The sequence below is a fragment of the Syzygium oleosum genome, unplaced genomic scaffold (assembly GCF_021117445.2).
Source record: "Syzygium oleosum isolate NSW1041296 unplaced genomic scaffold, Sole_v2.1 Sole_v2.33, whole genome shotgun sequence".
In the NCBI taxonomy this organism is placed as follows: Eukaryota; Viridiplantae; Streptophyta; class Magnoliopsida; order Myrtales; family Myrtaceae; genus Syzygium; species Syzygium oleosum.
The window spans coordinates 3,069,815-3,092,139 of NW_026607517.1; the positions used below are offsets into that span (position 1 = coordinate 3,069,815).

Here is a 22,325-nt window from a genome sequence, read left to right on the forward strand (position 1 = left end):
TGCTCGTTTATGTTAATCATCAAGAAGCTCTCCTGTTTTTGGGTGGGGAAAGAAAAGGAGAGACTGGCTTTTGTTAGGTGTTGTACCTAGAGCTAGATTTTTTAGTTATGTTAGGTCAACCTATATTGTGATATATACACTACTTCATTGCATGCCTCCTGTCCCGATTACTTTAGGGTATGTCAAGAAACGCAATCCGTTTCGTTTCTACATCTTGATCATTTGAGATAGAATATTTCTTCACAGGTGAGCATGAGATTTGAGAAACATCAACATGTTATGATGTCATGATCAATCACTGTCGAGTGTTGCACCAGCACCTGTTTCAGTGCTCATTTTTCTGTCTGACATGGAGATGGAGTGCGAAGAGAACATGCTCGATCGGGTTGTGTTTTGTTGGCAGTTTGCGCAGGGAGCGATCGTAGTTTTGATACGTTTAAGGATTCTGAATCATGCCGCGAGATTCTTCAAGTGACTATACTCCTAACCAAGCATGGAGCAAAGTTAACATGGGATGGCAACATGCATTGCTCACCTTTTGCTTGGACATACTAATGAAATACTTCACAAACTTCCTGGTTCGAATTGTGGAGTACAGAGAGAATGCTCGGCACTAATGTTAATCCGAACTTATTGGTTCGAGGTCGGCGACCTTTGTTCATTGAGATGCTCAATGCCTAAACTCAAAACACACGATTGTTTCGAGCAACTTCAATCTTGTGACCTTGTTCTAAGACAATTGATTTATCCTACCGGTCCATCCATCACTGCGATAGTAATGTGAGTGATGGACAATGTGTACAAGAACCAAGAACGGATTTGAAGCCACATGACATCCCCGCAATTACTTAGCAATTCCTGCTTCAAAGCTAGCGAGAGTTAAAAACTATCGTGGTAGTTGACTTAATTGTGTAGAGTTCATTCCCATATAGTTTGAAGTCCCTTTTGTCACAGGTTCGATTTGCTCAATTGTTATTTAATATAAAAAAAAACCTTAATTTATCTATGGTGTTGCTTCGGCTTGATTGGGCACGGGATAATTGCAGCTTTACATCGACTGGCATTATAGTAGGCATGACGACACGTTTGCTCTAATAAATCGTAAATGTGGCTCAAATTAAGCATTTCGTCACGGATGTGAAACTTGTATTATTATGCCGTAGCCTCTTTCCATTCTTTTACTCATCAAAAAATGAATTTTGCTGAAGAGTGACCCCGGAACACTTGCTGAACAATCAAACAAAGGAACTTTTCCCGACCCATGGGTTATTTTTCGTGTTTGTGTTGCAAAAATTCTTTCGAAAATGAAACAGTTCTCCAAGCTTCTCGACAGCGAGAAATTATTACATCACCTATAAAATCATAGAACTCAACATCATCAAAAAATTATCGACTATACAAAATCACACATGATTAAACTACTCACATGATGTAGATCTATATAATCCATCCATCCATAGTCCTCGTTGAGATGATTTACAAGGAGCTATGGAGTTTGGAAAGGTTCTTGCTTTTTTCCACTTGAGAGAATATATATAGGCGATTCTGGGTGTGTTGCTAGTCAAGTAAAGCTTTTGCCACCGTGAGCTCGCCTTAAACATATCCTTCATCGCAGCTGGCAAGAGTTGTCTCTCTCCATCCTGCCCCCCTTATAAAGAAAACAAGAAAGAAAATCTCTCTCTCTCTCTCTCTCTGGGTAGTGGGTAGTCAGAGTGCGTTTTCTTCCCGGACGACCCACTTCCGCTCCGTTTCCCCCGGTTTTCAATGCGCCTCGTTTCGCGGTCGCAGAGCTTCGCCGTCTCTGCTCAAGACTAGCCGGTGCAGGGGGACGTTTCCGACGTGGTAGGAGGAGGGGGGGAGAGAGACCATGAGTGCGTCGAGGTTCATCAAGTGCGTCACCGTCGGCGACGGAGCCGTCGGCAAGACTTGCATGCTCATCTCCTACACCAGCAACACCTTCCCCACGGTACGCCCTTTTGCTCCCTTCAAGCCCCTGCCCGTCCTCTTGTTTTCCCCCGGGAAATGGTGGGCCGCTGGAAGAATTCGGCTTCTTTCTGGGGCTCTGAGCAACTGGGTTGACTCGGGCTGTGCTGGGTTTTCAATTAGAGGCAAAAACGAATGCTTATCAGTTGGGTTCTTGAGTTCGTTTCGTTGCTGTGCGAATGCCCAATTTGAGTTACTCCTTATCTGGAGAAAGGAAGAGAGTCAAGAAAGATAGGTAGTGCTTTCTGGGTCGGTTCTTGAAATCGAGTCGAGCATTCTTGAAGATGAAACGTTGATTTCTGGCCTATTGAATTTGGCATATTGTTCATGAAAAAGCCAACCTTTTTGTGACGAGTTTGTGAAAAATTTGCGCCCTATAATGCTCTGCTTCAAAACCTTTTTGTAATGGGTTTGTGAAATGCAAGGCAAAATACGAAAAACATAGCTAACTTTAGACCCAATGGACATACCTCTATTTTTACAAGTATCATTTACATATCTTTAACAAAACCCCACATTGAAAAGATGAAATTGGCTCTCCTTGCAAACTCATTTTAGGATCTTGCTTAGGGTTTGGGTGGTTTGGTTTTTAGCTGATTTTGAGTATTTTGAGGGTTGTGAGAATTCAGGATTTGGGGATGGGCATTTTTTAAAAGAAAATGATATTTTCGTAAATAGAAAGACGAGGAAAATCTCTGATGGTACAAAGTGGTTTCCAAAGTTAAGTTTTGGTATTCGGTGAAAGGTGAGATATTCGTTTGATTTAAAGCTGTGTCAAGGGACTATATGGGTATCTTCGGGGTTTGCTGTAGATAGCAATTTAAATTCTTTTCAGTGCCTTGGAGTACACAACTTCCTTTTTGTTCCTAGTTGTGGGATGAGGTGAAGAACAATAGAAAATCTTTGAAGTTGAATTTGGGAATGTGGTGCTGAAAGTGGCCAAAATTCGTTTTTATTCTCAGTATTAGGAACAACTTCAGCTTGTTAACTTTGCTTTAAAAGAAAGAAGTGGTACCTAGTTATCTTTTAATGTTTGCAGTCCATTATTGTTGCAAAGCTTCAGACCACTGTTTAATCTTTCCATGAGACAATTGGATATGCTGTAGCAAATTGAGATAACATTTCTTGTCTCTGAAATGCTCTTCCATGGGACCATCCAATCTGTGCGGCTGGATGTGACATTAATTCTCTGTCTGGCATGAGATATGGGAAATTGTCATCTCGTGTTATGATATCAGTTTCCATGAACCAAACTGAGGGAACACATCTTTTGATAACCTCTTCAGTGCCTTGTCATTCTGATGGGTCATTGGAAAGATAATTATTGTGGCCATTGCTATTTATTTTTGGGACAGGACTATGTACCAACTGTGTTCGACAATTTCAGTGCAAATGTTGTAGTGGATGGAAGCACTGTTAATCTGGGTTTGTGGGATACAGCCGGTACATTCTCTTGATTTCAGATGAATCCTCCTCTATCTTGCTAGAGTTTTCTTTTGGGTTGGTATAACACTTTAATTCTAATAAAACAGGACAGGAAGACTATAATAGGCTAAGACCTCTTAGCTACCGTGGGGCTGATGTTTTCCTGCTCGCTTTCTCTCTCATTAGCAAGGCCAGCTATGAAAATGTTGCCAAAAAGGTGAGTCGTATCGATTTGATATCTGTTTTACCTTTTCAGTATTCTTTCAGCCAACACATAATATCCCGTTGCTGGTTCCTCAGACTCTTGATGAAAACTTTTTCTTTTTCCTTTTCTGTTTGGATGTTTAGTGGATTCCTGAGTTGCGGCACTATGCACCTGGCGTTCCAATTATTCTCGTTGGTACAAAACTTGGTTAGTGTCTACAACTGGATTACCTTGCTTTGTTCTCACGTTTTAGCAAAGCATATCTGTTCCGACTTGAGGCTGTTGGTCTCTGATCAACTTTCACGAGGAGAAGTTTCTGTCTGCTTCTCAGATACATTGCTTATTTTACTAATGGCCTAAGTAATGATTTTGCGGTGCTCTCGACTTGTGTGATAGGACATGTAGATAATGTTCTTTTGTATGACAATCGTTTCATTCTATTAAGGCTTCTACTGCAAATACTTCCCTTGCAAAAAAGCCTGTATAAGAGGAAAAGGACAAGATAGTTCCCTGGCTACTGGAATTGACATGGAGAACAAAATTACCTGTTTTCGTACGGGCTGGCATGTGACTTGAATTGACATTGTGAACAAAAAAAAATTTCTTGTCTTCCCTGCTCCTTTCATAGGAGAGTTTAGATATTTAATTTGTAATAATAATTTGCAGATGTGAATCAAATTTTTCTTCGAAGATCTATTCCATCTATATCCCTGGTGTTTTACCATATGCTAAACTACATGGAGATGCAAATGTTTAATTTCTTATACATTAGCACTCCTCTCCGCTTGTAAACTGCATATCGGCCCAGTCATAGAGTGTGAAAATTGATTTCTATGAGGAGACAAACAAGGTAGTGACCCGATCTGTGAGTGAGACTTTTTTCAGATATCACATTGATTTCTATCGCTGTGTTTCCAGCTTTGCAGGAACAATGTGTCTACGTCCATACTTATTTTAGCATAATATTGAAATGAAATGTCACGATTAGGCAGGAAAAGGTGCTTTCTTGTTGTGTCCGCGGTCCAAGCATTATTGATTTCTGTCTAGGGATACTAATTTATAGACCTACTTAACTGATATTATCTCTTGTGACCCCATGAATCATGAACTGGAATTTGATCTTATGAGTTATGACAACTATATTTCACTTCTTGCAGATCTTCGAGATGACAAGCAGTTCTTCATAGACCATCCTGGTGCAGTTCCCATTACCACAGCACAGGTGGGTGATCATTCTTTGTTGTTAAATATTACCCATTTTTATCCTCCTCGTCAGTCTTGGTTGGTGTCCCACCACTAAAATGGAGCTGTTAATGTTCCCGTTTTGGTAGGGTGAGGAACTAAAGAAGCTTATTGGAGCTGCTGCTTATATTGAGTGTAGTTCAAAGACTCAGCAGGTTTTTAGATATTTTCCCCGTTATTTGGATGATCGGAACAGAACTTTCAATACCCATTTCTCTTAGTTCTCTTGTTTTCTTGTTTATAATTACAGAATGTGAAAGCTGTCTTTGATGCTGCCATTAAGGTGGTTCTCCAACCACCGAAGCAGAGGAAGAAGAAGAAGAGAAAGTCTCAGAAGGCATGCTCTATACTATGATCTCGAAGAAAATCGAAAAAAATCAAAGCTACGATCCTGAAGAAATTAGTAAGTTTTTCGACCAAAATTTGAAGAAGCAAGATGGCTACAGTTAGGAATCTCCACTGACAACCAGATACAGATATATGTCTGCCATAGGCGCTGAACTTGTTCGTTTAATGGTTGTTAGTTTTATGATGTGGACTGTATATTAGTTTGGTTACATGTTCTGTAACCCGCACATGTTTAGCTCGTGTTTCACATTGCGTAAAATTACTGTTTCCCAGATTGTTAAGGCATGGTCATATATGTGGTTATGTAATTCGATCTCCTACTGCACTAGACAACTATTGTGAAACTCGACGCATTGTGTAATCTACTTTACCCAGATTGCTAAGACCTAATGATCAACTTGTTCCCGTCTTTTTTTCTCTTCATATGGTTAAAATTGTGCTCTCTGTCATTGCCCATGGCCATGTATGCAAGACTAGCCCTCTTCATTTCATCTAATTTTGCAGCATTAGTCTGGTTTCATTCATTTTCTCTTAGCTTTAATTTATTAAAGGAATGGTTCGGAAAAGATGCAATTGTTGGATGGCTTCGAAAGAATGAGCTGTGATACAGGTTCTGCATATGTTCGCTCAATCACAGGCACTGTGCATATCACTGAAAGATGTTCAACCGTTGGCCAAACACTGGGCAGACATGTCAATCTCGTTCTATCAACCTCAACCTTAAACACCAAGTCATGCAAACATGTTGATCCAAGTCCTTATCTCTTGCCGCTTGGTGCCCGGGCATTCCCCCGCCCGCGCACAATCACCTGTCAAGAACTTCACGTTAAATGAACGGTCCAAGTCATTGGCTATAACGATTCGTTGATACCGATGGACGGGGCTTCGGCCGCGCCTCGTAATGGTCAAGCATGAGCCCGAGGCCATTCATGAAATGCATCCCAAGCCTACCAAGGAGCAATATTTGCATGAATCGGGTGCATATGAGTCTACTCAATCTCGGGAAAAGTACCAAGAAAGTCATAAACCTATTGTACTTATACCAATTTAGTCTTAAACTTTTCGACTGTACCAATTGAGTCCTAAACCTTTTTACGATTTATCAATATAGTCCATTTGGTTGGAAATCACTGACATAGACGCCGATTATCCAACATGGCATGAATGGTACGTGGCACAATGGGGGCACATGTGAGGGCTGACAAAGTGCAGCTCTTGACTTGCTTCTAGGATGATAATGTTGCTCACTGAATAGGGAAAACATCCCATCTCAAGATAGGTCTGCTACCACATTTTTAACAAGGAGAGAAACCTCCATTGGTTTACTGATTTACTGAGATCAAGAGAAGCTTAGTAGGCGAAAGAGGGTACTACAAAAAGCGTAGTTGGTTCCAAATGCCACACTTGTCAAGAAAAGCACAAGAAACCGAAGATACCCGAACAATTATGATTGGGGAGCCACCAATGGAGTGCAGTGTCCTGTTCTGTTGGGCGAGCATTCTATGTACCCAAGGTAGGATGTTAATGGTTGAAGAATGCAGGGAAACGATAGAATAACCCGCAACGAGGACATTGTGGAATTGAGTGAGGGAGAATGTCATAGACTGGAGTGATGCAAGAATTCTCCCGTATACGCATACCCTTGTGAGTGGAGCTAGTGGCGTTGGAGTGATTTAGAATGAACGATACAACTTATTCGCAGGAGTGGCGTCAAAGCGTGTGCTAGGAGTTCTATAATATAATGGTTATAACTTTGAGGAGCTCTGAAGGCGGGATTGGCATGACGTACACAAACTGATTGGGAGCTAATGCCGCTCTTCTGATGAAGCCATGGCAGGCCGAAACCAATTGTTATGCCCAAGTGTTCTGTGTGTCTTGCTTGAGAGATTAGATATCCAAGCTAAATTGGGCATAGTACGATCCGATCCGAGGATATTATTCGTTATACTATTTTTAAGAATAGCTATAAAAGGAAGGCTGGTATGATATTTTTGACTCGTCAAGCACCGCACAGGCTATTTTGCGGCCATGAATCTGTCTTGTCACGAAGGATTGTGTCTGTAATCTTGAGTTACTTCATCCCAGTACCTTCAAGTCTGAGTATATAGAACTGAGTGGGAAGATAGATGTGCTTGGCCGTCCACCTATCATAATATTCGGAGCAACATGCACCAGTGGAGATCACAAAACTCTACAGTTCAAGGATTAATGATGAGAGTACATGCTTCGTGTCTAAAAACTTTTGGAAGCTTTCTTGCACCAAACAATTGGAGTGAAAGTGATTAAGCATAAAGAAAGATCTCCACTCCCTCTTCCAAAGACCATCCGCACGAAATTTGGAGGACTTCAATTCCTCCGCCGTCGCCTGTGAAAGAAACTCGTCGCGTCGTGTCTAAGCACATTGCCGATGCAATGAAACGAATCAATCGACATTCCAATATGACAATTACGAGTCAGAAAAAGGAGATGAAAACTTTATGTATCTGAAATTCAAACGAGTCTGGACAGTGGACTTCCTCTAATTGGGGGCGATCAACGTTTCAAATGTATGAATGAGAGCGTCTCCTGCATCAAAATCTACATCGCTATCTGCAATGTCAGCAGGGCCCCAGTCAGCAGTTTCTCCCAAGAGGCAGTTTAGATTTGTGAGTCACCAACTGAATCAGAGTGGTTGGTATGTCAACAATTGTGCAGCTTGAAAAATGTGACCAAAGAGTTTTACGAGGACCAAACGCTACTTCCCATCCACTTCAATCATTGATGTATAAGCAATTGAAAGTGCAATGGAGTGCAGATATCATCATCTTTCCAAAGAGAGGACCAGAGGCTGATGATGATTGCTGTCGTTGGCCAAACGAAGCGATGGCCCCCAAACGCATCCAAGAGAGATGCGATTCCTCACTCCATGACAAGTAGATAGGAGTGAGCGAGCGAGTGAGACCTACTTCCATTTTACATGTGCATGCATAATTAGATGATAAGCATAATTGTCCAAAAAAGTCATAAACCTATTGTACGGCGATCCAATTCAGTCTCAACTCCTTCAATCGTGTCAATTCAGTCTTAAACCTTAAACCTTAAACCTTTTAACGATTAACAAAAATTGGCCGAAAATTGGAGTCGGTCATCCTACATGATATGACCGGCTCTGACGTGAATAATTTTTGTAGAGAAAAAAAAGAGTAGAGTGTGGTAGGCCACTCATTCGCCTTCCCACCCAAAGGTTCCTTCTCGTCTTTGAAATTTAAAACGGAAAGGACTCATCAGCTCCTCTCGTTTTCCCTGCATTTTTTTCTTGAAAGTGGCAACTTTAGATAAGATGGGTATTCTTCCTTTTTCCTCTCTTTATTCTGTTTGCATCGAAAAAGCTTGGTTTCCAGTGATCTCAGCGTCCTTTGGCCTCGCAAGAACTCGAACAGTGATCACATGTCATCCGTTGGCCAAGTGTCCCGCCACAATCCACAACTGATGCGTCGGTAGATTTTGCTGCTGATGCAAAAGATCTCACCTATGTCCATAGACAAGAACCTTTGATTGTAGACAATGCTATAATATGCTAGGAAAAACGACACAGATGATCTTTGAACTTTACTCCAATATATAATATGATTCCCAAAATTTTTAATTTGTATTATACAAAAATGTTCAATGTAGAAGGGGACTAAATTGAACATGTACCAAATATTTAGAGACCGCATTGAACAAATTCAAAGTTTATGGATCACATTGTATATTGAGATAAATTTCAGTGACAATATTAAATAAATTAAAATTTCATGAATCACATTGCACATATAATCAAAGTTCATGGATCATTTATCTCAAAATGCTAAATCACGGGTTCAAGACAAAAGCTCGGCAAATTCCTCCATCGTAAAATCCTAGGACGGAGCAATAAAACACGGGGTACTTCCTTAGCATTATTAGAGTCCGGTCAATTATGCCCCACACTAACGAGCAATCAACATCTTCAACATTTCTTAATAATTCTAGATTCGTTTCATGGACTACTCGAGAGTCCAATTTAACCCTTCTTTTTTATTGGGAGGTGGTCAAAAACGGGGAAGTTGAAATTACCCGGAAATTCCATTTTTGACCCGAAGATCAATAGAATATTTTAACAGAATAATTAGAGATTTTTTTTATTTAAAGAATAATTAGAGGCTGACACGCTTTGAATATTCTTAACTTTGGAGCGATCACGATCCCAATGATCCATGCCTTCCAATAAGAGGATGAAAGACAGGTCAGTCCGTGGCTGCTTTCTGCTTTTTGGACCACTCCTTACCTTGGAATAAAAGGAAAACGAATAAAAATAAAAACATGCGAATATATTCATTAAATTAACTTTAGTACATAAGAAGGAATTAAATTATTTTTGGCCTAAGGGGGGAAAGAAATGTCTAGGGGAATCAATAACTTTTTGGTCATGCGATTGTGACGTCCTAAACAATTTGTGCATATCTTTTATGCGCATGGATCTACGATGATGATTCGCATGACCGGGCGATAACGATGAACCCTCGTACGGTTGATCTTCTTTCGCTTAATTTGGTTGGCGAGGCGTCGAAATTAAGCCCGATTGAGAATGATTTTCCTCGTTAATTCCCGGTGCACCAACTAATTATTCAATGTTAAACACCAATATCGATCGTATTACCTCTTCCCGTACAACGCAGGGAATCTCTACTCTACGTGTCCCTCTCGAGGAAGTTGGGCAAAGCTACGACTCGTCTACGGCTACGTATTCCTAGCCCCGGTATCCGAAAACTCGTGACGTCGAACAACCAGGAAACTCGGTCTTTTCAATTGATTGGCTGATCGGTTAGTGGACAAACGATTTAGTTGTTCTTAGAAATGATCGAAATGTGTTTTCTCGCCGGCATAATGCATATGCCTCTACGTACGGGCGAAATATAGTATCGGATTCGCATGAGATTGGCAATCCAATGGTTCTTGTCCTATAGCTAGACAATTAGCACACTAATCATGACCACAGCAACTACTTTTACATAGAAAAAAGTGTGGCTTTAATCTAGACTCCCATGCGGACCAATGAAAAAATACCGATGCCCGCGTGTTGATTCCGCAGATTAATTCTGCCGCGACTTGGTCGGATTATAAGTTTCGTTACCGATATGTCACAATTAATTATGATAATTCATGTCATTTCAACCATCATCACGGTTGCTAGCGAACCCGTTGCGTGCACCTTGCCGCCGCCATCAAATCCGTCGAAAATCTCGAGCACATGACTCGTGGACTAAAATTGGGTATATCGAATCGAGCCACTTTGCGTCTCATCTAGTCATTAGTATTTTACTCATCATGAAACCCCTAATTATCCTCGTTTTATTATTATCGTTGCTTCTGGTCCTAACATGATCGCCCGTAAGTCAATCAACCAGGCGTTGACTGAAGAGCTTTTCTCTTTCAATATCGCATGCAACGAGAAGGGGCCTCCTGTCGGTCGACCCGCAATAGCCGGTGGCAAGCTCCCTCGGCCCACCGCATCGGCCCCCCGCAAAATGACCGGACATCAGGGGTTTCCCGCGAAAAGTGCCGGTTTCCCGTTGACGAGGACTCCAACGAAGTTAAACTGCTCCACTAAAACACGTCCGCGTCTCTCTCTCTCTCTCTCTCTCTTTCCCAATGGCCCAAACGACAAGGCAGCGCACGCTTTTCTTTCCATGGTAAAATTCCTTTTGCGTCGCCGACACTTTCCTCCCCCGGGATTTTGACCTCGGAGTTTCCCCTCTCGTCTCTTCAAACGTTCAAACGAAAGCAGACAAGAACCCGTTTGCTTAGCCGTGCGAAACTCTTCCCCACGCGGCCCGGCATTTCTTCACGGTTCATCGGATTGATGTCACATCCTCTCCCTGTCTTGCTTTGAATACCATTCTTTCCCTTTTTTTTAAGTTTCGTTGACGAGCCCAGAAGAGGGTGGCGTTAGGTAGGCCGGTGTTGTGTTGGCGGCAATTTCGCAGATTTTAAAATGGACATGGTGGGATTGAGCCCCGGATGGCCACAAAGTTTAGGTACCATTCTCGATTGTCCTCTTCCCCTTATCGCGTCATGGGTTCTGCCCGTTTCGTCCGGATATAACAGTGGTGTGTGTGTGTGCGGGGATGGCTTGTGTTCTTATTCTTTTTTTGGGGTGTTTATGCGGGCACGCGAATTTTTCTTGGGGATTCGTGGGGCTTAAATTCGCTGATGGTGTTGCTTTCTGCAAGTGCACAAGTAAAGAAAGTGGGGGCATTTGGGGTTTCTTTTATGTCTAGTACGAGTACTGAGTGGTCAACATGCCTGATTCAATGCTGCAGAGAACCGAATGACATGTGGTAGAGCTTGGACAGTTGTTGCGCCAGGATAGATCTCTGGTGTTTCCGTGTAAAAAGACCGAGGGTGTGAGGTTATTGCGAAGGAAGGAACGATGACTGTTGAGACAGTTAAGGCCGTGACGCAGAAGTATGTGTTGGTTGGTGTCCGGCTCGACGGCCATAGCAGAGAGCTACTGAGTTGGGCTATCGTGAAAGTGGCTGAACCGGGAGATAGGGTACTGGCTATCCATGTTTGTCGAGGTTCGTATATCGTGCAAAGCCTTCTCAGTATTATGTTAGCGAGTGAAATTCTAGTTTTAAATTCATATCTCGAATATCTGGAGTTGAGGGTACTTACAATATGCTGTCCAGATGATGCTTCACGAGATGGGTCCATGTTGGATAACTATCTGGAGGTTTATGCAGGTTTATGCAATGCAAAGAAGGTATGGACCTAATATGTAAAAATTTTGCAACTCTTTCTTGATGCTTAGGAGTGTGTTGCTGAATGTTTGTTTTAAACTGTAGGTGAATCTCACAGGCCAGGTGCTGAGAGGGAGCTCGTTTAGGAAGGTCCTGGTGAGAGAGACCAAGAATTATGCTGCTGTGGCCCTACTCGTTGGGATAGACAAGCAAGGTGCTCTCGGGTACTATATGATTGAGCGATGAACTCATTTCAATAAGTTGTAGTTGTTGGGATCTTTTCTTTTCCCTCTCGTCGTCACTCTAAATGGATTTTATCTGTTTAGGGTACATACTTCAACGGCCAAATATTGTGCCAAGCGGTTGCCGTCTTCTACTGATGTGCTGGCCATCCATAACGGGAAAATAGTCTTCAGGAGGTGTACCAATATTCAGCTTCCAGGTTAGCTGCTAGTGCTGTTGAAACCAATACCTTTTAGTTTAGTACTTCAAACTTCATCCGATTTAGTTTAACTACAGGAGTCAGAGGAGATCCTAGACCCAGTCTGTGTCAAAGAGGAAAGGCCAGCACTCAAGAAACCTCGTCTGAGTTTGGTGAATCCGAAGCTGAGTCTGATATTTCGACCACGGAAAGGATTCAGAGCCGGAGAGAGGAATTGCGTGCTAATTATAAAGATGTGAAAATCGGTGTCGCACGCGAAAATAGGATAGTTCTGTCGAGATCGGCTTCTGAACTTGCTGGAAGCCACTTGGAGCAGAGACCCGGTTGGCCCCTGCTAAGGAGAGCTACTTCTGATCCTCCACGGACTCTGAACGGAAGGAGCGTTTCTGTTGTTCAGTGGGTCATGAGCCTGCCAGATAGGTCTCTCTACCTGAACTCTCTACACCCTGATACTAGAGAGAGCCCACCACCGAAATATCATACCGAGACTGTGGATGGAAGCCATAAAAGTACTTCATCAAAGGCAAGCAAGCTACTGAAACAGATAGAGCTTTTGTTGAGAACAAAATCGTCAGATTGTGAATTGTTTGATTATGATGCCCTTAGAGACTCGACTTTGCATTTCTCATCAGGTTCGCCTTTTCATTCTATTGGATTTAGTTTTTTGTCTCCAGTTTCCATTGCAAGCAAGATCCACTCCTCATCTCTTTTTTCCTTTCAAGCAGAGCATCTGATTGGAAAAGGCGGCTCGAACTGTGTATATAAAGGCATTTTTCCAGATGGCACAACAGTGGCAGTAAAGGTCTTGAAGTCATCAGTCAAAGCAAATTCGAAAGATTTTTTGCTGGAGATGGACATTATCTCCTCGATGAAGCAAAAAAACATCACACCCCTTCGTGGAATCAGTGTCCAACGTAACAGTTTAATATCCGTTTATAATTTCCTTTCCCGGGGGAGCCTGGAGCAAAACCTACACGGTAATGCCTTCGGTGAGAATAACACCCTTGTTTATTTCATCTCAATTTGCTTCTGTGCTGAGACGACATTAGCATGCGATGCAGGTGATGGAAGAAACAAGCATGCACTGTCGTGGGCTGTAAGGTATAACATTGCCTCGGGAGTTGCAGAAGCCTTAAATTATTTGCACAACGAATGTGCTCGGCCCGTTATTCATAGAGATGTCAAGACATCGAACATTCTTCTCACGAATGAGTTTGAGCCGCAGGTATGCTTACAGCTCGTGTAAGATTAGCTAGGATGTTGAAGCAAATAAAATTTTGCAATAAATGACTGATGTTTCTTTCTGTGGCAGTTGTCTGATTTCGGGCTTGCAATATGGGGACCGCCAGCTTCAGCTTTTCTGACCAAAGTCGATGTAGTTGGAACATTTGGGTATCTTGCACCGGAATACTTCATGTATGGCAAATTGAGTGATAAGGTTGATGTCTATGCTTTTGGTGTGGTGTTGCTCGAACTCTTATCAGGAAGAAAACCGATAAGTTCCGACGCCCCCAAGGGACAAGAAAGTTTGGTCATGTGGGTAAGAAGCCTTCCTTATGCATATTCTCACACTGCATTGGTATTTTGAATGAACACCCAAATTTTGCAACTTTAGGCAAAGCCCATCATAGAGAGCGGGGATTCAAGAAGCATTCTGGACCCAGATCTCGGTGGACACGTGGACGAGGTTCAAATGCAAAGAATGGTTCTTGCAGCTAGACTTTGCATCACACGGTCAGCTAGGCTTCGCCCTAACATGAACCAGGTAAAAGAAAAATTACATTTGGGCGATACCTTTCGAGATACCGGCGCATATCATGTTTATTAGTCGATTCGAAACAGTTCCCTTGAATGAACCGTGAGCCTTATTTGCGTTTTCAGATTCTGAAGATCCTAAACGGGGACATTAATGCTGACGAGTGGCTCAACTCTAAAACCAGTCATTGGGTGGATTCCGAAATTTCGGATGGCAACGACGATGAAGTTTATCCGAATTCAAGTGCGGAGTTGCACCTGAGCCTCGCCTTGCTGGATGTTTGTGATGATTATACATCGTTCAGCAGCACGGAACAGCGCAACAGCATTTCAGTGGATGAATACATGAAGGGAAGATGGAGCCGATCATCGAGCTTCGATTGACTTATTATGTACACTGTTACAATAGGAAAAAAAATCCCTGGTGTAAGTAAACTCGTGGATGTTCATTATAGTGTAAATCAATTCTGGCAATGTCCATGTCCCGATGGATTTCGAATGTCCCCAACTGAATAAAAGCTCAAACATTATGCCTCCAGTTAGGGAGGCCCAGCAGCTTAAAATGACTGGAGAATCCATTCAGCGGATCAAAACAAAATGTTCACGAGATCATCTTTCTAGTTTTATACTGATGGGTCAGTCAACATACTTATATCTAATGATAAACAATGTCGGCCCAGCACAGAATGCGGTGTTGGCCCAGAACAGAATGCGCATTTCCTCGAACACTTCAGTTTAAGACATGGTCACCCGGATGGATTAAGCCATAAAAAAAGGAGAGACAACGCAGGGCAAACGAAGAGGAGAACTATACTGTCTGAAAAGGATCCCAAGGGAACTCGAAAAAACCTCGGGAATCGATTTGACTTTTGCTCCCCCGAGAATGTCAAACAGAATAGTTTTAAGCGACCTGTTGCCGGGGGTCAACTCATCAGTCATCATCGAATGATTACAAATATGATGGCAGCAGCCATTACCGTCGCTGGAGCGGGTATCAAACGGCCATTTCTGGTTTCGAGGAGAAAAAATTCGTCACAGAGAGAGAGAGAGAGAGAGAGAGAGAGAGAGGGGACCGAAAGGACCATGAAAAAGATGACAATTCACCGTCCTTTGGAGCTCAAATTCGTCGAGCATAAGATAAGAACAGAACACGTGCCGGCCGCGGTCAAAAGAAAATCTCAAGCATGGAGAAAAAAAAGGAAGAGAGAGAGAGAGAGAGAGAGAGAAAAAGAGATGGGGAACCCAAATGAGCGATGGAGAGGAGACCCAGAAAAGAAAAGGCCGTAAATAGAGCAGATCTCGATTTACTTGGATCCGGGTCTCAAAACAATTTAATAAGAAACTGTCAATTTTTCGCCGCAAAATTCCAACTTTAAAGGGTCCAGGATCGGTCCAAAATTTCATAATTGTCGATTTGGCCCGACTACAGTTTTTTCCGCGCCACCATATCAATCGCTCGCATAAAAAGGCAGGGGGGTGGGGCGTGGGGCGTGGGGCGTGGGGGGGAATATCGCTGCTGCCCGCACATATCGTGACGAGACACCTCTTCACACTGTCAGACTTTTCCTGCGTCTCTTTTGATCTCTGTCGCTCGCTCGCTCGCACCCATCACGCACCGCCCAAATTCTCGAAAAAGGGGACCCCGGAAGCGACGCCGCGCATTCCTTTCGCGGTGGTTGGGCGGAAACTTCCGGCGCACGTTCGCTCTCTTCTCTGGTTCGTTCGTTCGTTCGTTTTTCTTTCTTCCTTTCTTTCGTTCGTTCTCCGCCGCCGCCGCCGCCGGAATCGTCTCGCCTCTGTGAATTTTGCTCGTTTCGATTCCTCCGAAAAGGTGCCATTGTGAGGGTTCCCCGAATTTTCTAGGGTTTTTTCTTTCTCCTTGTTTTCTTCTCCGTCTAATTTCCGATTCTCGTCGTCTAATTCGGTCCTTGCTTTGACGTCCGACGCTTTGCATTTGATGGATTTCGCCTGAATTTGTTGCCGTCTCTGCGTGGCGGGTGGTGGGGGTGGGCGTTCGATTTTTTTTTTTTTTGTTTCCGATTCATCGTATTCTGGGATCGTGGGAATCTAGGGCATTGATTGGTCGTGCCGTTCCCGTGTGCCTTTGACGCGTCTGGTGTTGTCGGTTCTAATTCGAAAAATTTCGCCTTTTCTTCCCGTTGTCGTCAGATATCGAGCGCCGTCAGATTTTGGGGTTCCTCGAGCTGATTCGTGTTCCGAGATGGATGATGGGGAGCTCGATTTCTCGAATCAGGAAGTGTTTGGGAACACTGACGTGTTCTCAAGTTCGACTTTAGGAGAAGTTCCCGGTTGCCGCTCGATGGATAGTTTATTCGACGAAATTTTCAGGGATACCCATGCTTGTACCCACACTCACACTTGTAATCCGCCGGGACCGGACTCTTCGCATACCCACACGTGTTTTCATGTGCACACCAAAATCGTCCCCGCCGCCAGCGAGGAGAAGGTTTCTACTGATGACACTGCAGAGTCGACGGAGAAGAAATCGAAGAAGCGCCCGCTCGGCAATCGGGAGGCGGTAAGGAAATACCGCGAGAAGAAGAAGGCCCGTGCTGCCTCGTTAGAAGATGAGGTCACTAGATTGAGGGCCGTGAATCAGCAATTGGTGAAGAGGCTCCAGGGTCAGGCTGTATTGGAGGCCGAGATTGCTAGACTGAAGTGTTTGCTTGTGGATATAAGGGGCAGGATTGAAGGAGAGATAGGAGCTTTTCCGTATCAGAGATCAGCAATGCCTGGCAGTGCTTATGTGGTGAATCCTTGTAACATGCAGTGTAACGATCAGGTATATTGCCTTCATCCGAGAGCGGAGGGTAAGAGTGGAGATGGTACAAGCATGGATGGGCAGGGATATAGTGGTTGTGAATTTGAGAATCTCCAATGCCTAGCAAATCAGAACGGTTCAGGGCCCAAAATACTTCCTGGATGTGGAAACGAGAACATAGCATCAAATGCGGCTTCTTCTGGTGGAAGTAAGAAAAAAGGTGAAAACTGGATCACTTGTTTGCCTTTGTTACCAGCTCATAATCTGTTGATTATCCAACCCGGTTGCGTATGTTGTTTGTGCTCCTCTGTTTTCTGCAGTCTTCTGATGTCGTGTTGTTTGTTTTAAAAAGAAGAATGTCAAGAGATACATATTGGTTAACAAAATTATGTTGGTGCATTTTTATTGGAAGTATGGATGGTCCCCTTTTTGGAATACCCGCTTAAAGTTAGCCATATCAATTTGTAGATCTATTTTGGAAACGAATGTATGTATTCCTGAATGTTAATCTTAGAAATGTCGCGAATGTTGCCTTCCCTGTTGTCAGATTAGGCTGTTTTAGTTATGCAATTGAACTTCTGGTCTGGGCTTGAAGTTAATTCTTTGCCCTCCGATGAAGATTTGTTGTTAATATGCACTACACAGACGGATGTGCGATGCTCATGGTGCTGATGTTCTGTGGCATTGTTGCAAATTTACTTTGCATATTTTCATAGGAATATGAGGGACAAAAATTTTCGCTTTCCATTTCACACACGCCATTTGTCCAAGATGAGTGAACGCATCATTCTTCTCTTTTACGCTTGAGTTCACCCTCTCCTTCCACAGTAGTAGTTTAGAACGATGGGTTCTGTTGAATTAAGGACAAGATCTTTTTGATGATTATGTCTCTCTCTCTTTGCTAGACGATCGTAATAATGTTGGCTTCTGTGCCATCGGTCTTCTGGTATTTAATTTCTCTGAAATATGCTGAATATATTTCTTTGCTACCATTTGACTTCATCTTGCTTTTTATTATAGGAGGGTCTCGTGCAGCAACGGCTGGATGAGAATTGTTTGTGTAATCACCTCCATCTTTCAAGAAGACCTATAATTCAATAAGTGGTCTTCATGAGCGGCAGAGGTGGCTTGTGTCTGATTGTTTATTATTTAGTCTCTCAACGAACTTGGGATCAAAGAGCTGGCATGGCTCAGTTATGTTTTCGAAGGGTAATGTCTTAATATGCTCCATTTTAGACTGTTACTTAAGCTGGACCTCGATGGATGAATAGCCAGTGGACCTTCTAATGGAGGACAACTTGGTTTCTTATGAGGCTTTAAGACCTATTACTTTTGCAGTTCAGTGTCACAAGGTCACTTTCTCTGTGGCGGCAAGTAGTGCTGCTTCTGATTAGTAGAAACGCTTCATTTTTGTATGCTTGATGATGAATTCTTGATTGTTGAAATGCATAAATTTAGGGAAGACGGGGGTTGTTCCAAGAACCATTAATCTCCTAATGTGGGAGAGCGAACTCTATCACTCTTGAGGGGTCGAGCTCTTCCATCTGTGGACTGAAATTAGGTTTGCTTGTTTGAAGAAACATAACTGGCGTGGGAATCTTCTGAATGATCTTTGCGAGCAGCATTTTGCGATAGAGATGTGGGGCGGTAGCACTGTATGACGAACATCATCTGTTTGGTTCCAGAAGTTGCCTTCCATATTACATTATGCAAATGATGATGATGTTCATCTTCTAACTTATGTGATGGAGCTAAGCTGGTGAACCTGCCCCTGCCATTGGTGCAAGTACGGCATTTTAGCAAAGAGAGAGTCGAGAGAAGTGAAGGTGTATATTCGCTGATTTGCCGAGGAAATCTGTAAAAGTTTTGGCTACGTTAATGCATCGAATGAAGGGTGAGGAGCTTGTTCGAGCTCGTTCTCGTTCTGAATTGAAATCTGACAAATAACCAAGAGCCAACATGGTCCGTAGGTAGATCATTTTGGAGGGGGATATAATATTCCAAGTGTGTTCTCTAGGACTACGATCCTGCATTAGTTAGTTGAAATTAGACAAATGGGCATCAACCCACAGGCAAAGGGAAACTGGCGTTCCCACCGATGATGTCGTAGGGTCAGATGGTATCTATTTCACTCCGACCCGAGATTTCAGTACAGTTGCTTGGCTGATCGAGCTGGCGATAGAACTAAAATACTAGGAGGATGACTCATGAATGGGTACGGCTTGTCGAGTGGACCGAGCGTGACAGCAGGAAAGAGTGGACTAGGTTATGTCCGACAAAGGAACTATCTGAACGCTAGGTCTTTGCTTGCAACGAACTTAAAAACTATTTGGGGCAGATCATATGTGCTAATATGTAACAAGAATTCTTAGGCAGCCTATCAGTTTCTTTGTGAAGATAAACGCTATCAAGTCACCGTAAGATGCATCCTCCTTCACGCTATCTGTCCAAGGTCTCGTCGGATTAGGAGTGCGGTCGAGTTCAAAAAAAGTTCGTCAATCAGTTTCATTGGACATGTTGCTAAGTTCAAGCAACCACATAAAATCTGTTTAGATCCATTTTTCATCACGTTAATCTAGAGGTCGCTCTCTCATGCCATATTTGATCATAGCCTCTTTGACAAAATTCATGTTTAGGCAATCAAGGGAGAGAAAGGTTAATTATAAGGTTCCTCCACTCATCCAATTCCAATTGTCTGAGACATAACACCTTCCAGGCCATCTCAAAGGAAACACGTCACTATTCAAGTTATCCGCCGCACTCAACCAATTACTACAGAAAATGGTCAAGAACGTACTTCAACCACATCCAAAGAGCTCGTCCTTTCACACATAAGCTGATTTACACCAAACCGATCATGCCAGTGAGTATATCTTCCATCTAAGCTGCTAAAAGGACTGAAAAAAAATGCTTCGTGAAGCATTGTAGAATTAGCAAGTTAAGTAAAAATTCTCCCTTGGCCCCGAAACAAAATCAAACCAAGAAACTTCTATGAAGCATTTGTACCTAATGTCATACATATCCATCCATGGCCTGGATGTCGTCATCATCTCCACAGATACTCTCAGCCATTTGCCAAACCTGAACAGCGTTGTCTTCAGCCACACTTGAGATAACCCATGGTTCGTTCTTGTTCCATGAGAAATCTGAGATCTTAGCTTTATGACCCCCATGAGAAAAAAGCAGTTCGGCAGGGCCATCGCTTGCATCTCCCTCTTGCTGTTCATCTCCAATCCTAAATTGAACATGCAAATGTGACAATTCTGTACTACTCATTCAAAGCAATTAGATAAATATGAGTTGCTGCTGCTACTGCTAATAGCTAATCAACCAGTAGTAATAATCTCGTGCGGGAAGAGTGTGTGAGTGCGTGCTTTTGTGTGTGTGTGAGAGAGAGAGAGAGTAATATGAGTAACTTTTAGGTTGAGAACCAACACGTGGATAGTGTACCTGTTGAAGTCCCAGACCATCACCCTTCTGTCCTCCGAGGAAGAGGCTAACACAGCCTCATGATTAGGATCCCATTCTACTTGCAAGACCTCTCCTCTGCAAGATACAGTTCCAAGTGAAAAGGAGACATCAAGCCCTAGTCTCTTGCCATCACGTAGAACATTAGCGTATTGAGGATGAAGCTAGTCATGGTAAAATCAATCTTAAAGAAACACGACACCCTCTACAGCTCCAATACGAAGTATCTAAATCTGCTTTTAAGTTCTATAGGCTGCACATAAAAACTGCAATCTTTTGAAAACTAATGATACAGTAAAGTCTCAGATCCATCACGTGGGCAAAGAACATACTCATGGCTACTAAAGACATGCAATGGTGTGGAGAGCTTCCGCATGTCAAACAGTCCAACTGTTGTGTCTGAAGACGCGGTTGCTAGAATCCAGTCATTATACGAGTTGAAAGATACAGAATTCACCTGGGAACAAAGCATGAGAAAGATACTTTAATTGCAAATCTATTAGCTACGCAACGATCACAACGTAAACATATATAATCACTAAGAAATCCAATTACATGTGTCAGGGTATTAACAATAAACATAAGGTGTTTTGCAAAAAAACCAAGAGCAAAAACCAATGAATTGAAGGAAATTCATGGCTGTCTAACCTCTTTCTCATGTGCTTTGACACATTGCTGGGGTTTATTCGTTCGCAAGTCCCAGATCATCAATTGACAATCATCACCGACAGACCCAAATAAGCTGTCATTCTTCAAGTGCCAAGACACATCTCCAACCGCAGTCTCATGAGCCTAAAAATGACAGTTCCATCTCCACATAAATACTTGGTAAAACTACCAAAGTCATACGACGATTGGTAAGCCCAAACTCCTATCTATCATATATTACCTCGAAAACATGCATTGCACTGAGCACTTTATCCTGTGCCGCAGCAGATATATTCCAGAGACAAATCTTTTTATCATGGGACGCGCTTAAAAGGTAGCCTTCTTTCAAGGGGCTCCAAGACAATCCATAGCCTTCTCCATCATGACCCGTCAACCTCAAATCCGGATCAAACCCACCCTCCTGCTGCTTCGCAGCCTGCTTAGAACAATCAAAAACATAAACCTCGCAACCATTTGTCTTAGCACCCACAATATCATGATTCTGCGGCATGAACCGCGCCCTGTTCACTTCCCCATCCACGCGAATCTTTTGCGATATCTCCACCTAAAACCAGTGAGAAAGATAGGGAAAAACATCAGACAGTACTATTCAAGAATCTCCAGCATGGTCGACAGCGAGATTGACCACATTCTTAAAACCGGCGGCATACAGCAGCTTTACATAGAGAAACAGTCGTGAAACTGCGGCAGCTCGACACTCATTAGAACAACGAGAGGAATTATAAAGGTGGGAATTACATCGAACACTTAGAACGCACCAACCAACTCCAGATAAAACAACACAAAATCAACAGTTCCACCGAACACCACGTGATTCAGCAAAGCAATGCCCGCATAATTGTTCAACCGAAAAGAGCCGAATAAAATTTTCGCGGTGCCGAGGGGACCGACCTTGGGGATCGCGGCGGCGTCCTCCTCGCCGGAGCCATCGGATTGGGAAGGGAGGAGGGCGTCGGCGAGGACGAGGAAGTTGGGGACGCCGTCGGAGGTGTGGGTGCCGAGGACGAGGCGGTGGACGGCGAGGGGAGGGTGGTCGCCGGCGGAAGAGGGGCGGGGAGGGAGCGGGGCCCAGTGGACGGTGAGGGACGGCCACTCGAGGGCGTGGGAGATGACGAGGTCGTAGAGGATCGGGGTGTTCTTCTTCCACACCGCGAACTCCTCCTCCAGCTGCTGCAGCTCCGCGCTTTCCTCTTCCGCCATGGATGCTCCCTCTCTCTCTCTCTCTCTCTCTCTCTCTCTCTCTCTCTATCTCTCTCTCCTGTG

The 22,325-nt window shown here is 43.3% G+C and overlaps 4 protein-coding genes and 1 long non-coding RNA gene across 9 annotated transcripts in view; 3 read left to right on the top strand and 2 right to left on the bottom strand.

Moving 5' to 3' along the window:
* LOC130135486 (uncharacterized) overlaps positions 1-10,846 on the bottom strand; it is a 61,961-nt gene extending 51,115 nt beyond the window's left edge. Inside the window, exon 1 of the long non-coding RNA XR_008814846.1 lies at positions 10,820-10,846. This is a non-coding gene — a long non-coding RNA (uncharacterized LOC130135486). The remainder of the gene's footprint in view (positions 1-10,819) is intronic.
* LOC130135484 (rac-like GTP-binding protein 5) lies at positions 1,637-5,609 on the top strand. Its single transcript, XM_056304911.1, has 7 exons — positions 1,637-1,966; positions 3,339-3,426; positions 3,516-3,625; positions 3,757-3,820; positions 4,771-4,835; positions 4,945-5,010; positions 5,106-5,609. The coding sequence occupies exons 1-7, from the start codon at positions 1,868-1,870 to the stop codon at positions 5,208-5,210; spliced, it is 597 nt and encodes a 198-aa protein (XP_056160886.1). The 5' UTR covers positions 1,637-1,867; the 3' UTR covers positions 5,211-5,609.
* A 17-nt stretch (positions 10,847-10,863) lies between the features above and the next one.
* On the top strand, positions 10,864-14,635 carry LOC115672459 (protein kinase STUNTED-like). Of its 4 annotated transcripts, XM_030594270.2 has the most exons (11): positions 10,867-11,241; positions 11,527-11,784; positions 11,896-11,969; positions 12,052-12,170; positions 12,273-12,388; positions 12,466-13,020; positions 13,114-13,365; positions 13,450-13,613; positions 13,701-13,928; positions 14,004-14,153; positions 14,270-14,635. In XM_030594270.2, the coding sequence occupies exons 2-11, from the start codon at positions 11,637-11,639 to the stop codon at positions 14,525-14,527; spliced, it is 2,064 nt and encodes a 687-aa protein (XP_030450130.2). In that variant the 5' UTR covers positions 10,867-11,241; positions 11,527-11,636; the 3' UTR covers positions 14,528-14,635. The 4 variants fall into 4 exon arrangements, with proteins under 4 accessions (XP_056160882.1, XP_030450130.2, XP_056160881.1 ...); XM_056304907.1 differs by lacking the exon at positions 14,270-14,635 and having other exon boundaries at positions 10,864-11,241; positions 13,701-13,924; positions 14,004-14,152; XM_056304906.1 differs by lacking the exon at positions 10,867-11,241 and having other exon boundaries at positions 11,264-11,784.
* A 1,016-nt stretch (positions 14,636-15,651) lies between these two features.
* LOC115672461 (basic leucine zipper 23-like) lies at positions 15,652-18,387 on the top strand. Of its 2 annotated transcripts, none has more exons than XM_030594273.2 (3): positions 15,652-15,859; positions 16,313-17,145; positions 17,946-18,387. In XM_030594273.2, exons 2-3 carry the CDS (start codon positions 16,365-16,367, stop codon positions 17,972-17,974), a joined length of 810 nt encoding a protein of 269 aa, XP_030450133.1. In that variant the 5' UTR covers positions 15,652-15,859; positions 16,313-16,364; the 3' UTR covers positions 17,975-18,387. The 2 variants fall into 2 exon arrangements, with proteins under 2 accessions (XP_030450133.1, XP_030450134.1); XM_030594274.2 differs by lacking the exon at positions 15,652-15,859 and adding an exon at positions 15,863-15,974.
* Positions 18,388-19,647: 1,260 nt separating this feature from the next.
* On the bottom strand, positions 19,648-22,325 carry LOC115672460 (WD-40 repeat-containing protein MSI2-like). The gene is made up of 6 exons (XM_030594271.2): positions 21,954-22,325; positions 21,283-21,606; positions 21,042-21,185; positions 20,726-20,850; positions 20,376-20,471; positions 19,648-20,160 (listed from the first exon to the last, which is right to left on the bottom strand). The coding sequence occupies exons 1-6, from the start codon at positions 22,260-22,262 to the stop codon at positions 19,938-19,940; spliced, it is 1,221 nt and encodes a 406-aa protein (XP_030450131.2). The 5' UTR covers positions 22,263-22,325; the 3' UTR covers positions 19,648-19,937.